At 38.9% G+C, this 16,104-nt stretch overlaps 1 protein-coding gene across 2 annotated transcripts in view; it reads right to left on the minus strand.

The window, feature by feature from the left end:
* ttyh2 (tweety family member 2) overlaps positions 1-16,104 on the minus strand; it is a 67,918-nt gene that overhangs the window by 43,628 nt on the left and 8,186 nt on the right. For both annotated transcript variants that reach the window (XM_038735949.1, XM_038735950.1), the window contains exon 2: positions 9,146-9,318. In XM_038735949.1, coding sequence (XP_038591877.1) covers positions 9,146-9,318 — 173 coding nt within the window. The remainder of the gene's footprint in view (positions 1-9,145; positions 9,319-16,104) is intronic.

Consider the following 16,104-nt stretch of genomic DNA (forward strand, 5'->3'; position numbering starts at 1 on the left):
GGACTCCTAGGAGCTTACTGGATAATACAGTTCACACTGGTGAACTTTGTTTTTCTGGCTGTCTGTAGGTAGGCCGACCTGATGATGTTATATCATATTATTTAAAGCGATGACCTGACTCTCAAATTATCTTTCTCATATTATTATAATTTGATATTTCTTCTCCACCATTGCTCATAATAATTCATGCAATTCATGCATTACCTAATTTCATCATAACACAGGCCTGGCCTACAAAAAAGAACAGTGTATGTTTAATCTATCTAATATTGTGTTGGTCATACTATACACTGATTTATTGCTTGTCCGTTGTGAATAAAGAATACAGAAGGTAAAGAGCTTAAAAATTTATCGCATATTAAATCACAATCTTAATATTGGTAAAAAAATCGCAATTAGTTTATTTTCCAAAATCGTTATTATACAATTTTTTTAATATATACCAGGCGAATGCCCATATTTTGGCAATATTTACTGTTTAAATGTTGACTTTTTTGAGAGTTATCTTTAAAACACTATTTATGTCCACACAACCACATAACATAAAGCTTACGAAACATTGAAATAGAGAACAGAACATCCCACAGTGATGGGGGGGTGAGGGGGCATCAATCGATCCCGATTAAGCAGACCTTTCCTTTGATACCATGTCTATGTAGCTACTACGAGTTGGCTACCAGACAGCAAAAAAGACTGTGTGTTCCAAGGCGGCACTTCTTCTCCTTTGGAGAAAAAGGCAAGAGAATGCATGCACACAGCTCCCTGGTACTGCGCAATAAGATGGCGCCCGGTGATATTTTTACTAACAAGTCAGCAGATCTGTGGACTGTAAACAGCAAAAACGGCAAAAGTCAGCGGTTATAATTGTATATGTATATTGGTGCGTTTGTTGTTACTTTTATCCAGCTAATTAGTCTGTAATTTTGATCATTTGAGTGATGTGAGCCACGGCGCTGATCTCAGGGGGAAATTAGCTTTGGTTTGAGAGGTTGGACATGAGTATATATTCTGATTAGAGATAACTGGATGCTTATAACTGCAGCCATGTACAGTGATTATAGAGCCATTTATGTTGTGATATAAGCTTATTTAGATGTTTGGTATTTGCTGTGTGTTAGGTGTGGATAAAAATGGTCGGTTTGAGCTTCTAGCTGAGCCTCCTAGCTTCACAGAGGTGTTTAGCATGGATAGGGTGATGCAATACTAGTTTCAGACTAGAATTTCTATTTGCATTTTGTGTGAAAATCGCGTGCCCCCGGTACAGAGGGCGTCAGGGCTCAAGAGGATGTTGTTTCAATCATGCTGGTCAAATATACACAGTGCAGTGGATACGATTTGCCTCTATCCTGACTGACAAGTCGCCATGGTAGCAACTTGTCAATCACGAGGTAGCCATGCCCTGAAGCATACCCTGATTTATTCTAAACGGGACCATAATTTTACAAAATGAACATCATGCTGTATTGAAGATGACTTGAAACTAACAATTGTGACCATAATCTCATTAGTAAGTGTTTACTGAGGGAATAAATCAAGTGAGAAGTACGGTCATTTGTCATTGACTTCTATACAATTTGACTTATCAGTGGAGTTGCCCTCTACTGGTCATTATAAAGAATGTATGTTTAATGCACTTTTGCAGTGACTTCACTTTTCCGACATACGAGTATGTGTTTTTTAAATTCAAATTGTGATTTCTAATCCACAATCTTTCCATGTACTGCCCAGAAACTACAAAAGTACCCCCTGGTTGGGAATCAATGCTACTGTGTCATCACAAAATGTGCTCAAGAAGAAGGCCAGAGGCAGGTCAGGTCAGTCCCAGAGGGAAGGTACGCAGAAGTCAGCCTAATTGAGTCTTAGAGCAGTATCCTTAACCTTGTGGACTTCCTGATGCTGTGGATAAGCGTTAAGCAGAAAAGAGAGACTATAAATCTATGGTCAATGATGCGTCTTGCAGCATTCACTTGGAATTGGCAGAGCTGTTGTGTGTCAGTGTGGTGGTCGATGCTTAGTGCAGGTGGAGCACAACAACAGGGGCTATTTTCCTAATTACTACAACAAGGACGTAGTCTCATTAACTGACACCCTGCAGGTAAACCACCCACTCTGCAGATTTTATCACAACTCTCAGGAAGAGGAATAGAGAAAGGGAAGAGGTGGTACATTAAAGACAGAGCAGACACAAAAAAGTATGGAGCATTGACTATTAAAAGATGTGGGTGCAGCTTGCGTGACATCACCCATTAGTTTGTGGACTACAATTTTGAAGCCTCGAATTTGGCCTTTTGGCAATTGCCATCTTGAGTTTTTGGAACTAGATGTGACCATATTTGGATGAGAAGGTGGAGCTGAGGAGGATACACTCTAGCTTTGTTAATAACAAGGCAGACATACCCTAAAGCATACTCTGCTTTATCGTCTATTTTATTGTAAATGGGACCATAATTTAGCGATATTTCAACCATTTTATCTTTTACGATAACTGTTACAACTACTTTGCTTGTTTGCTGTGATATTAACTGGGATGCTAATTTTGGAGCGTGAAAAAAGTCTTTTGGCCATTACCATATTAATCTTAAAACCATCATAATTTACAAAATTAACATCATGCTGCATTGAAGAAGACTTGAAACTAGCAATTTAGACCTTAAATCCATCTGGAAAGTGTTTCCTGAGGTAATAAATCAAGTGAGAAGTAGGGTAATTTTGTCATAGACTGCTGCGTTCCATTTACCTTGGAAGTCGGAGCTGGAAATTTCAAGTACAACAACAGATATAAGTCGGAAAACCCAGATGGATCCTTTAGCCATTGTTAGCAATAACAGTTTATAACAATGCACTGCACAGTATTTTTCACATCAAGACACTGTAGTATGTCCACAGGTATAAGTTGGACAGTACTGTGCGATAGACAGAAGTGCGATAGACAATATATTACTACAACAATACTGTTGATGCTCGGGGGCAGCATTCTTGGATTTTGAGGTTGTGGTTGATGAGGTTCTCCCGACTTTCCCAAGTCAGAATTTCTGACTGTCAAATGGAACGCAGCATTCGATTCAGTGTAACTTATTTCTGCAACCAGTGGCGTAGCCCCCTGCTGGCCATTAGAAAGAATGCAGGTTTAAGGAACACTGCGTTGGCTTCACTTTTCAGACCCGAAGGTTCCTGCTTGGTTTGGAGAGAAACAGGAAGTGACAGATACAGATAGACCAAAAGAGACACAAGTAGACAGTGTATACTGTAAGCAGACAGGGAGATGGACAGTTTACAACAAATGATATGACACAAAAGCAGAGAGCAAGACAATTGGACAAACAGAGCAAGGCAGACAAAGAACAAAGAACAGGGAACAAGTAAAAGAATATGTGCCTTACTTCTCACCACATTTAATAATAATCCACTGATTATGATGTCTATACTAGTACATTATATTCATTTATTTTTGTTCCCCACCAAATAAAACCACCTAAAAAATACCATGGGAGCTGCTCTCCTTTCATCTCTGTGTGTCTAAACAGATCCTCTAGTGCTCCAGACGTAGAAAATGCATTGGGTAAAAGTAGTTGGAAGAAACATGGACTTCTTTGAACCATGCAAATATTATAAGGCTAGAATCTAATCAATATACGGAAAGTGTGAGGAAAGAGAGAATATCTCTCTTTTTCTACCCCTCCTTCACTCTGTCAGCCCTTCCAGTTCCCTTAGTGCTGCTCTTTGAAATATCTACAGTCTAATTAAAAGAGATAGAATATCTAGATATATTTGAGTAGGCATGTAGTGAGCAGGAGTCCAAACTGTCAAGTTGATAAATGAAAAAATGGATAAAAGACATTGACGGGAATTCGAAAAAAAGGAACCAAATACTTCAGCCTGCAGCATAAAAATGCCCTTGGTCACTATGAATAGACTCGGACATGTTTAAACATTTGAGATTTTGCCCCAGAATGGCAGCAATGACTCCCATGAGATGACAAATATAGAATTTTATATTTTACTCTGCCCTCCTGAAGTCTCAGCAAGGTCCACCCCAAAAATCCCCTTAATATGCAGCCTACAGTTGCCCTGCAGGCCTAAAATACAAAACACAAATAGCTCCTTTCTGCATTTTTTATGCACGCATCTCCATTTTCAGAGCTAGGAAAACAAAAAAGCAAATTTAGGGCCTGAGATGCCATAAAAACAAAGTTGTATATTGTCATTTACCAAATGTTAGACGACCCCAATAAAAAACTGAAAGGGGTCTTTAAAACACAACTGCCGGTATGCTTTTATTTCTGATACTATAGACATTTTATGACAAGCATCTGGTGTGTGAAAACATTTCTGTATGGGGTACAATGGAGGACACTGATATCATGTAAACAGACCGTTTATCTCTCTTCGTTTCTTTCTCTCTCCTGTTTCTAATGTCCTCCATTCTCATTTCTGATTGGCACAAATACAAATAAATATTTCAAGTGTCCTGGAAAGGAGAACTTCTGATGATCCACTTACATAAACAGTGGAAACACTGCTGTCATTGTGAAAAAGTCTGTGCCGGGTCTCTACTGCCTTTGTAAATAAAACCCCCTTTGGAGTAGACTGGAGAATGCTGACAACATTTTCTAGCTTTTTCAGTGATATTATTTTAAATTGTCATTTATTTACACCTGTCTGTCAAAAGCACAATAACCAATTGTTAAGTGTTGTTCACCTCAACTCTAAAACGATTGGCAAAACATAAAGATCCCTTGCACAGATTAATGCTGTCCTCTGAAAAGGCTTGCAAGATTATCAATTACCCTGTACTTTAATTAACACAAACAGAAGAAAGTCTGATTTTATTCCACAGGCTCTAAGGCTAAACACTATACTAGAGATGGTCAGATACCTTGTGTAAAGATTGATAAATACACTTGAACTTTCTACACTATTTGACATAAAATGCCTAAATCATGTTGGATATTATTGGCCAGATATGGATTGGCCACTTCCATTAACTGACTGGGGCAGGCATTTTACTTCAGAAGCATTTTTTGTATATTTGTTGAAATTCAGCAAACAATAAATCTAATGGTCTAACAGAAAACTGAAAAAAACAAACGTAATGTAATTATACATACATAGTAAACCTAGTACAACCTGCTTTCGAAATACTGTACTTAATCATGGTCATGCCAATAAAGCAACAATTTCGTTCATTTTCAGTACCAAACTATTATATAAATATACAAACTAGCAATAATATATACTGTGAAGTATGATGTTTATATTTTAGTAAATCAAACCATTAGTCCAGATGTTCTCAGTATGAGAGGCTTGATCACTTAGAGTACAGTATAATTACAGAGTTAATGTGCTACACCATGGGTAGGGCTGCAACCACAGCTGAGTGACATCTGCTCTGGTTTCACCAGTGTTAATTAGGATGGACATCACAGCATATCAACTGCAGCTACTGTCAAACATAATTAGGGTTGAGGACGGCAAGACTTTAAGCAAAGGCAGAAGGAAGAGGGAAGGACAAACAGGACTGAGTGTAGAGGGACAGGAAATACAATGAAAGAGGACATAGTGAAGAGAAATGGGGAGTAAAAAGTGAGGGTGAAAAGAGGGGAAGGATCTGGACTGATGAGATTAAAATGAAGCCAGTTTTCCTGTTTCCAAGTCCAATCCAAAATCCACTGGGCATATCCAGCAGATTGACATAATCAAAGTTGGGAATCAGATGAAGGAGAGGTTCCCATTTAAAGCCTGAGCTGCTACATAGCAGCAACCAGACAGATGGTTATGATTTTGTTTAGAGATCTCGCAGAAGGTGAAAGATTGGGCTGTCTAAGACCAACTCTCACTAAACTCACTAAACCATCAACAAGCTGAGACAGGATTAGACTTATATTTTATAGCACAAGGACCCCATATATGGACATTGTTACACAATATAAGAAAAAAAAAAAAGCTAGTTTTTAAATCATTCCCAGAATGAAAGACAAGGATGAAAGCTACTCATTCAATACTGTTTATTCAGTCAATTCAAAATAGTTTTCATCCAAATTCAGCACAAATTTTAACAAAATTGCCAGAAAAAGAAAAAGTGACTTAATGTGCATATCCACCCGTCTGTTGTCTGCATCGAGATAAACAAAGGACACAACTAGATTTCTTAGTTAAAAGAGCACCAGTCAAAACTTTAGGAAACAAAAATGATGGAAAATAAAATGGAAAATATTGCATTTATGTTTGTTCATGTATTTATTTGTGGAAGGTTACTTCCAACTCATCGCTCCACATGGATCTGATATTTCCGTCTCTTCAGTGGACGTTCAAGTCACATGCTTCATGTACCTCATGATTTATTCACCAAGTCTTTTCCACTTTTCCATTGAAGAACAGTAAACCACATAGAATATTTGCAATGGAATTTGTCGTGTAATGTTTTTTTTATATAGTTCTGTGGTTTTAAATAGGCTAGTGAGTGACTGCACAAAATTACTTTGTAAAGACTGAGTCAGTGGTGATACAGGATGGATATGGACCTTATGGAATATCTGGTTGTTGGTCTGTTTTTTTCTGGGTATTATATTGTCTATATTTTATGAGTTTACAACCAGCTTTTGTCACAAAAGTTTATTCATTTTTAGGGGTCCTAGCATGAAGCAATTCTTGTTCTTATTAACTAAAGGTTCTTCGCCAGTGTATTTTCACTCTTCTAATTTTGAATTTGCAACATACAACTTTAATGTTAAGAGGAGTGTGAGTCACTCGTTTTAAGAAACTACACATAAATAACTAAATTTAACAAAATGAACACCGGTGTATTTGGGTGGGAACAGAAGCCATCCGCAACCCTTATCAGAGAGAAACCACAGAGTAAAAGTGTGCAACATTGCAACATCAAGCTAAGTGTTATATGATTATTGTTTTAGTGCTGTTTTTGCAAGTAGGGATTCAAAGGCAATTTGATATTCAGAATGTTTGTCATCATGCTTTTAGAGCGAGCCTTGAATAGAGGGGGTAAAATATTTAAATGTTTCCTTTTAAAAAACTCTGCTGGGTAAGGCACAAAGAAGAAAGATGATGTAAGTAATTAGTGTAATTCACCTTAAGATGGGTCAGAACACAAGCGTTAGCCTGCAGTGCTGCGGACCTTTCAGGATATTTTACACAACCATGACACCCTGTGTGTTTCCATTTAAAAATGAACCATCTCTGAAAAAAGATGGATGTAGGATAATGCTCGATTATGCTAATTTAACACTACCCCCTGGTTGATAAACATGACTCTCACATGGTTGAGAGAAGTATCTACTCCTCTGGCAACAAATTAAATTAGCTACTTTTTGGGGAGAGCACATCTCATTGACTGGCCTAATAGGTTCTATCTGGTGATGTACGTGCTGACTATGTTACATCAGTACATGTGTTTTGGTCACTTTATAACAGACTGTAAGCGATTGTCCCTATAGTTTGAGAGCTGTAGCAGTCCATGCTTGTGAGCTGCATGAAGAGTTGTTTTGCAAGTTTGACACAGCAGCAGAATGTTAACAGAATGAAATGTTGGATCTAAGTAAAAAATAATGAACTGCTCTAGGTTGTCTGTGTACCAGCTAACGGCTATAATACTGATATCATTCATCTTTACCGCAGCTAAACATAATGTCATTTCACATCAGGACTGTTTTCAGTTCACCATAGACTTGATGAGATCCAGCAGCCTCCAGCCAAAACAACAACAAAAAAAAAATCACATCCTGCATTGCTCCTCCGCTGTTTAATCTGAGGAAACACTGGGTCAGATTTCATCTTAAAATATCTTAAAAAATAAGGACTTGTTTTTCTTCCTCTGTAGTCTAATTTTAACCATTTAAGTGGTTTATTGAACAAATTCTGCATACTTAACACATAATAAGTAAGCTTGAAATGTGTTGTAGAGTATTTGTAATAATGGTAATGTCATTTGACTCACCACTGGAAACCTGAAACCGACTTTTCAGTATTTGGGTTGAATTACTCAGCCAACGATGTAAACAGGAGGCTTTTTTATAGAAGCAAAATAAATAGGCTACGCTTGATAAACTTTATGGTCTGCTAGTGCATTAAGCTGGGAGAAATGTTATTTACAAGTAATGAAAGAGTTTAAGGAATCTATGAAAATGTCTGTGCTGTACTTCCGTGTAATATTCATCTACATTCATATCATTTTATATAATATAAGATGTAAAGAGTAAAATATTCATACAACTCATGATGTTTCTCTGTCTTATTTTATATTGTTGCCTTTTATATATGTTAGTCTGCACCTAAAGTAACATAAAATACTATAGGCTACTCAGAGGGAGTATTGCATTTGTGTCACTTGTATTGCATTCTCAGCAGAATATTCATAATACACCCACATCAGGATGGCTGCTCCCACAACAATGGAGCTTGAGAGTCAGAATGCCAGTGTAAACCCAGGGCTGGTAAACTATAAGATGACTGTGCCAATATCCCCTCCAAACAGACGCCATAGCTTCTTAGGGACCTGTTCTGACAAACACATATCCAGACGGATGTTCAAGGGAAACACTGCTTGTACAAATATCAAAACCTTTCATTCTTTTGCATATTTTATGTCTGTTTTTAAACTACAAATCACAAAAAATATAGAAAGCGTGAGGGTTATCAGAGAGATTTCAACTATATCAGTGCTAAAAGAGATTTACCAGACATGATAGAGATCAAAGAGTGATCTCATCAAAAGGAACATTATAAGGAAGACTGACAATGCTATTGTGAACCCAAACCACAAGTATCTGCAGAACTGCAAAAAGAAGCCAAAGATTTTTTGAAAAGGGAGGTGGACTGACAGGTATGTAGACCAGAAAGAGAGACCCTGAACACCCCGGGAATACAAATGGGAAAACAGAGACAGGCAGACAAACAGACAAATCTGTCAATATGTGCACAATGAACTATTAAGTTGTGGATCTCACTCTCAGACTGAGAGTCTTTGCAGTGAAAGCATCATACCAATTTCAGCTCCCCGTTAGGAATACTGAATGACCAATAAAGAAAATGGGAAAACACACAGAGTGGCAGACATCAACAATGAGTGTGTGCGCACGATAATCAGTAGTTAGGCATAACATCTGGTCTTGTCTCATCTTGATTCTCTCACCATGTGATGAGGCCGGCAGCAACAGCAGACCAGGTGACACAACAGGAGTTGGGCTTCTTGCTCTCCTCTTCTTCGTCTTTGCGGCAGCAGCACAAACAGCTCAGGTAGATGGCCAGACATAGCAGGTTGACGCCGAGTCCCGCAGCAGCCACACAGCCCAGGAATATTAAAGACTACGGGGAGAAAGAGAAGGAGAGGCGATGACTTAATGCAGCTAAGTCAGAAACAAAAAGTGGTTTCAGAGCTCATGTTTTACCTCAAGCAATGAACAACCTGGAATGCAGGGTCACTTATGAATAATGCTTCCCAGCAAGTTTTACATAACTTTAGTTTTGGGGAAATTTGCCTGTTGGTTCACTTGCCCATTAAAAGCAAGGTATTGCAATCTTATTGGTATATCACATATATTTTTCTTTTTTTTTTCGTCATGTTTCTTTATCTGCTCTGTAAAGCGACTTTGAGTTTGTGAAAAGCGCTATACAAATTCAATTTATCATTATTATTATTATATTTTATTGGTATACCCCATACATTTAATTTGAATTAAACTCAACATGCTGTCGATTGGTTGTCCAAAGGAATAAAAGTTAAAAATAGTTAAAAGTTAAAATAATCTTTTAAAATAAATATTTTTAGTGCTTTATCAGGCTTTTTAACTTCTTACAGGTACAGTTTGCAAATTTCATTATCAGTAACACCCTTTCCAGTAGAACAAAGTTTTTACCAAAGTAGCTTAGCTCCGATAAACCGACTGCACACTAAGCTTACCTGCCCAGAACCAAACAGCAGGCAAAGGTAACGACTAAGCTAGCTGGTGAAAAAAGCCAAACAACTAGCAACTATGGCCAGATATTTTTTTCTCAGGAGTTGGAGACCAAAATAGAGCTAAAAGGAGAGTGAATATTAGACTTGGTGGTCAGAAACATGTCTCAAAATGAACACGTTAGCAATAACATACTAGCCATCTGCTTTTAAGACATTCATATGACAATGCTCCTTGTAATAATTTAAGTTAGCATACTATAAGCCAAAGAGTTAGCATGAAGTAGGCTACTAGACAACATGAATTATTATAGACAAATTAATGCCTTTAAAGTGTGTGTTCTGTTGAACAGGTAATTTTTCATCTGCTGTCCATTTGAGAAATCTCAAAATGACATGACTCATCAGATTCATAGCCATTAAAGGCATATCCACTTGGCCTCTGCTTAATAGCAGAGCTTCATTCAGTAATCAGGCATGTGATTGGCAAAGGGCAAAAAATCAGGAAAATATGGATTGTAAAGCAGGACCCATGACGATAACTTATTTGGTGGATGTGTTGCAGTGGGAATCAAAGACAAGTGTCTAATACACTGCCCCATCACAACCTCTCTATAATAATTATTATATTGTATTCATTTTTACTAAACTTCAACAGCTAAATGTGCAACATTCAACATGAAATAATTGAGTCTATAACTAAATAATATAACTACTAACTTTCAAATTAGTTCAGTTAAAGTTAATAGATTATTTTTAATGAATAAGAGACAGCAGCAAAGGTTTTCGCCTGTTTAAGACCTGGTGGCCTAACTGTTAAAGAAACATTACGTTATATTCTTCAGGAAACTCAGATCAAACAGTCAGATCAGTCTCAGTCTACTGATAAACTGTAGGAAAAACATTTCAACTGTGGCAGCGGGAGACGAGAACGACCGCAACAGTTTCGGGATCGCGCCAGTTACACAGAAGCCGTTGCCATGGTTATCGGGGGGGAGTGCTTGTTTGCCTGTCTGTTGATGAGGAGCGCAGAGCCATCTGAAAAAGGCCTTATATAAACCCTCTAACAACCATTCACAATAAATTAATTTATAACGGCCAAAACCTTTAACATAAGGAAGACGTAAATGATTGATAAATAGACAGCAAAGTCAAACTAAACATTAGACCTAGCCTAACAAGCAATAATCAAAACATAGCCTAACTTACCCAATTTATCCGAAACTTATTGTCGACTTAGTCTTGGGCAAGTTACTCAGAAATAATATTAGGCGTACCTACTAGTTACTTAGCATAAGCCTTTAAAAAGTATTAACTTAGCTACTTAGTAGCTACTTTACTGGGTGATATAACGCCACTCTCTCCCGATGAGTCCAAGCATCACTGGCAGCAACCCCTGATATCTTAAATAAAGATGGCATAATATAGTATTTCAACATGCTCCCCATCTCCGTACAATAGCCTACACATGGAGTGAGTAGTGGTGCAATATAAAATGATTCTGTAATGGGAGCATTATTTGATATGGGATATTAGTCAGAATACGCTACCCCTGAAATGATGTTATAATATAGCCTAATCAAAAAACAGAACATGTCATAATACTGTGAGAGTTATAACTTTATGGGATTGGAAAAGGGAACACATAAGGTAGCATTTTTCGATAGGGCAGAGCGACTCGATAGACTGTGCTGTCGATTTGCGCTACGGTTACATTATTCGACAAGGCAGCATAGATCGTAAGAACACCGGAGTTTCTTTGTGAGCTTCACGTTGCTGTGTTGCTTTAGTATAGTATAAATGCAGAATTTTTCGCGATTTAAAGTTTTTTGCTGGTGGCACAAAGCTTACAACGGATGACAATGTTCTTTGCATTGACTGTGACACAATAATGGCAATAACGTTACTTACAGCTGTCGAAAATAGGCTACCTCTTTCTCCCTGTTCCCCCGTCTTTCTTTAGCTTTTTGGCTGAGATGACTTGAACAACATAAGCGCGACCGCGGTCGCGCTTTCACGTTTCACTAATGGAAGGTGCGTTCAGTAGCGCAGCGTTACTTGGATTAGCAGTTTTGGAAATAGTAATCCGTTACATTGCTCTTTACTGGTGAAAGTAATATTACAGTAGGCCTATTAGTGCCCAACACGCTACCACTGATGCGCGAGAGCGACCGTGGTTCACACTATGCAGGTGTGGAATGGGCAGCTGAACGCAAACAAACATCCTTGTTGATACTTGGAAAGGAAGAAAACTTTACACACGTCAGCCTGTAAATGTCCTCAAATTCTCTCCATTTCACTCGGACAGCTCCTGTCCCTGAGTAATATAAAGATGTTCAGTGACTCCAAACAATCAATTTCCGACTAACATCAACAGTTACTCTGATTAGCGCGATAATAAGACACACAAAAACAAATGAATATGTCTGCTCCCACAGACAAGGCCAGCTGCATCCACACCTCCTCATACATCTCTGCATCTACTTCTCCCTCTCATTCCTCCTTTAGCCCCCATCCCACCTTCTGTGAGAGATGGAGTGCCATGACAAAAATAGCAACATGACTGTCCTAAGAGCCTCAAATGAATTCTGCAGCCATCTGTGAGCAGATGGGTTTATTCAAGCTCAGCACCTCTTTTTTAAACGCCTTTCTCTTCCTTTTTAGTTTGTCTGAAATCTTTTTGGTGCTGGGCCATCTGTTCCCATGCTGCGATGTTATGTGTCCTACAAGTCAAGCAGTGGGATTTAAAAATAAAAAATAAAAAAGGGAAAGAATCTGCAGGATTATGTCAACTATTGCTATAAAAGAGCCAGGTACTTTTAAAAATCATCCAAATGCCTCAAAACAGCTGTTTTTAGAATCTGACACAGTCCCTTTCCTGTCAACTTTGCTAATAAAAGAGCAAAAATACAACAAGATAGATATCATCACTCATTTTGCACTTTTTGCTCTATGAAACTTAGTTTTTATCATTTGCCTACACCATGAATCTCAGTTTTTATTTATTCCCTTCTCCCTTAAAACAATCTGTCTTTCTACTCTCTCTCCTCTGCCTAGCTCCATCTGTTGGGGTGCAGTGTCTCATCTTGTCTCATTTCACGGCTACATGCCTTTCATGTAGAAGGCCACACATCTGCTGATAAAAAAAAGGGAAAAAAAGTAAAGTGTCAAAGGAAGGACAGAGCACTGTCTCCACTCATTGACCCCTCAAATTCCTCATATTGTCTAGAGGGCCATTAAATAGGTGTGGAACTTTAGCACCACAATTTAAGAGATGGGATTATAAATGTGTTAATGGTTGTGCTCAGACAGACGGATGGCAGTGTGCACCAAGGTGAGACAAAAAGACAAGAGAGAGAAGCTCCTCGTCTCATCTGTGATGAGAATCGGTGTAAATTGGGTGTAATTGAGGTGAACCCAGTAAATGAGACGGAGATGTGGGACGCAGGTGGATAATACAAACGTGGGGGGATGGGTGGGAGAAAGCCCCAGATTGGTCGAAGTGGAGAAAAGGGGGGAAACTCCTGCTGAACGCACAAACACTGGGCCACCCAGCCGCTTTTATTGTCATGGTAACCTGCAGGTTAGTTCGTGCCCTTGCGACAGGGAGGGAGTACGAGTGAAAGGGCGAATTACCACAGCCTATTTGAATTAAGCAGCATGTGACAGGCCTGCTTAAATTGCCATGCCTCTGTCTTGTGATTCCCCTGCAGCCAGGCAATGCAGAGAAAGGAGGGAATGTGGCAGAAGGGGCAGAACCAGTCCGAAAAACAGTAGAGGGACCTGGTTGGGGCTCAGTGACTCACATGGACCATCAAAGGTATAAGCTTTGGTTTATATTATCTTTTAGTTGTACGTTCCATCATGTTTGGGCCACCAAACCCCCCTTAAACTCATCGTATAATTTAAAAATTGCATGGGGCTTGCCGCGAACCTGTACACAGGATAAGCTGTTGACGGATGGATGGATGGATGGATGGAGTTTGAGAAGGAAGTCACAAATTTCTTTTTGGAGAAACATTTATTCCAAGGTTGCTTTTAAAGCAACTGACAACACTCTCCACTTTCTGTCTATCACTCTCTCTCTACTGTCCTTTCTTCTCAGTAGTAGGGCGCAAAAATAATGGCTTTTGAATTATGTAGCATTCATTCAGTGGACTGAACATGCACAAAGACACACACCAAAAACCCCATCCTGCAACCTTCACTTCCCAAGTGCTCCAACCTTCCATTATGTGTAAAAACACCATTTATGGTTTACCGACAAGAGTGTACACACATTCGCTCTTTGGTAAAATCAAATTGGCAGGTCTGACCACTTAACTGCTACCTAAATTAGGTCTGAGTAGTTTCCCATAAAAGCAGACTCGATATGTTAACACCCTTCTCCTTACTTACTCATTCTCAACTCAAGAGGCCCACTCCACTGTTTTCTCTGTTTTGTTTCCCCTCAATTGTCCCTATAGACAGGGGGTGGGGTTAGCATGAGGCTGGGGGCAATGACACAGGAAAGAAAGGGAAGAAAGATCTAGCAGTGCGGAAAGGCAATCACTGAGATCTGGAGCGAGTAGAGGGGGAAAGGATGAGAAAAAAGAGAAATAGGAAGAGAGGGTGACAGAGTGATGGAGGGAATATTGTAGCTAATGAAAGGAGTAAGACAGCAGGGTGTGGATGAGAAAGAGTGAAGACAAGGGAAAGAGAAAAACGGGGCAAGGAACAACAAAGTGTGTGTTTGCACGTGCCTGTCTCTGTAAAGGGAAGACAAAGACACAGCTACCTCATCCACATGGCTACCTCAGACAGACTCTTCATTACTCAGTGCACAGCCCAGTTTCTCTCCTAGTCCATTGTAGATGGCTTCGCCCTGAGGCTGGAACGTTGCATAATGCTACGATTTTCCCCAGATAGTGAGCAAACCTAAGAATCTCATTGTTGAATGTACAAAAATGAACACACACAAGTGCGTGATAAGTCAAATCAGCCACGTGCTCTGCCCCAAAGGACGACTAATGGACTTATTTAAGGGATGACATGTAGGTGAACTCAACAACAATTTTTTTTTATCATATTCCATCAGTTACTCAAAAATACTCATGTAGCCACTGTGTGAATTTAATAAAATGCAAAGCTGCCAGTTCATGTTTTGCAAAATGTAATCCAATTAGGTTTTCAAGATGTTTTTAAATAACTGAGTAATCTATCAACTGTTTTTTTTATTAATCCATTATTTGTTTTATCTATAAAATGCCAATCCAAAAACTGATTAAAATTGCCAATTAATCTTCTGTGAACCGAGTAACTGATTTATCTACTAATCATTTTTGCACTTATAAACCAATACAAAAGCCCTGCAATAAATCCAACTTCAATGCACTTTATAAGTCCATATTTAAAGCTTCACAGTTACGCAACATCATTGCATCAAAAGGACTCTGAATAGTGATTTCTTGCAGAAAATGCTTCCAAATGTTCAGTGTCCATGTATAAAAGAATGGCATGTTTTCCCCGTGAAAATCTGACCTGAATACCTCATGAAGAGCACTTCCCTGTTAAAACAGGTGCTTTATTGGAGCAGAATGGAAAGAGACCAAGAGGATGAGCTATATGTCAAGGCAGATGCAAACAACAGTCTAAGTGGTATATAGTGTGTGCCTTATGCCTAGAGCCCATTAAAAATCAATTTTTAATACACAAGTAGTGACCATAATTAATACATAGAGATGGAAAGGACCTCCATCTGTTACAGTGCATCTGCTAAGCAGGTCTAAGACGTGTAACAGTGGAATTCTACAGGCTTGGAGCGGTGCTAAATGCACGCTAAGCGATACGAAGTGTCTTCCGCAAGCATGGCTGCTCAACAGCAGGTGGCAGACAGCTGTGCGGAGGTGGAGAAGGTCTCCAGGCGCAGCGTGCACTGATGTACAGTACGTGTGTGTGTGGCCTCAATGGACAGTGACATTCCTTCAACATGATAGGGGTTAAACGGGTGTCAAGCCAGTTACAGAAGGAAAAAGACGTGGACAAAGAAAGAACTTCCACCTTAAAAGTCAAAGCGTAGTGAGCAGCAGGAGCCTCTTCTCGCTGTTGCAAATCAATAGAGTTGGTTTTAGAGATTTTTTAAAAGAATGGTCAAAATTTATAGGCAGATATATCTTGGCTTTTAGTTCCAAGTATGAGTAAAGCTCCCAAAACACTGG

This window comes from Micropterus salmoides, unplaced genomic scaffold (genome assembly GCF_014851395.1).
Source record: "Micropterus salmoides isolate LMB-PRFRI ecotype aquatic unplaced genomic scaffold, ASM1485139v1 Ms_hic_scaffold_21, whole genome shotgun sequence".
Lineage (NCBI taxonomy): Eukaryota > Metazoa > Chordata > Actinopteri > Centrarchiformes > Centrarchidae > Micropterus > Micropterus salmoides.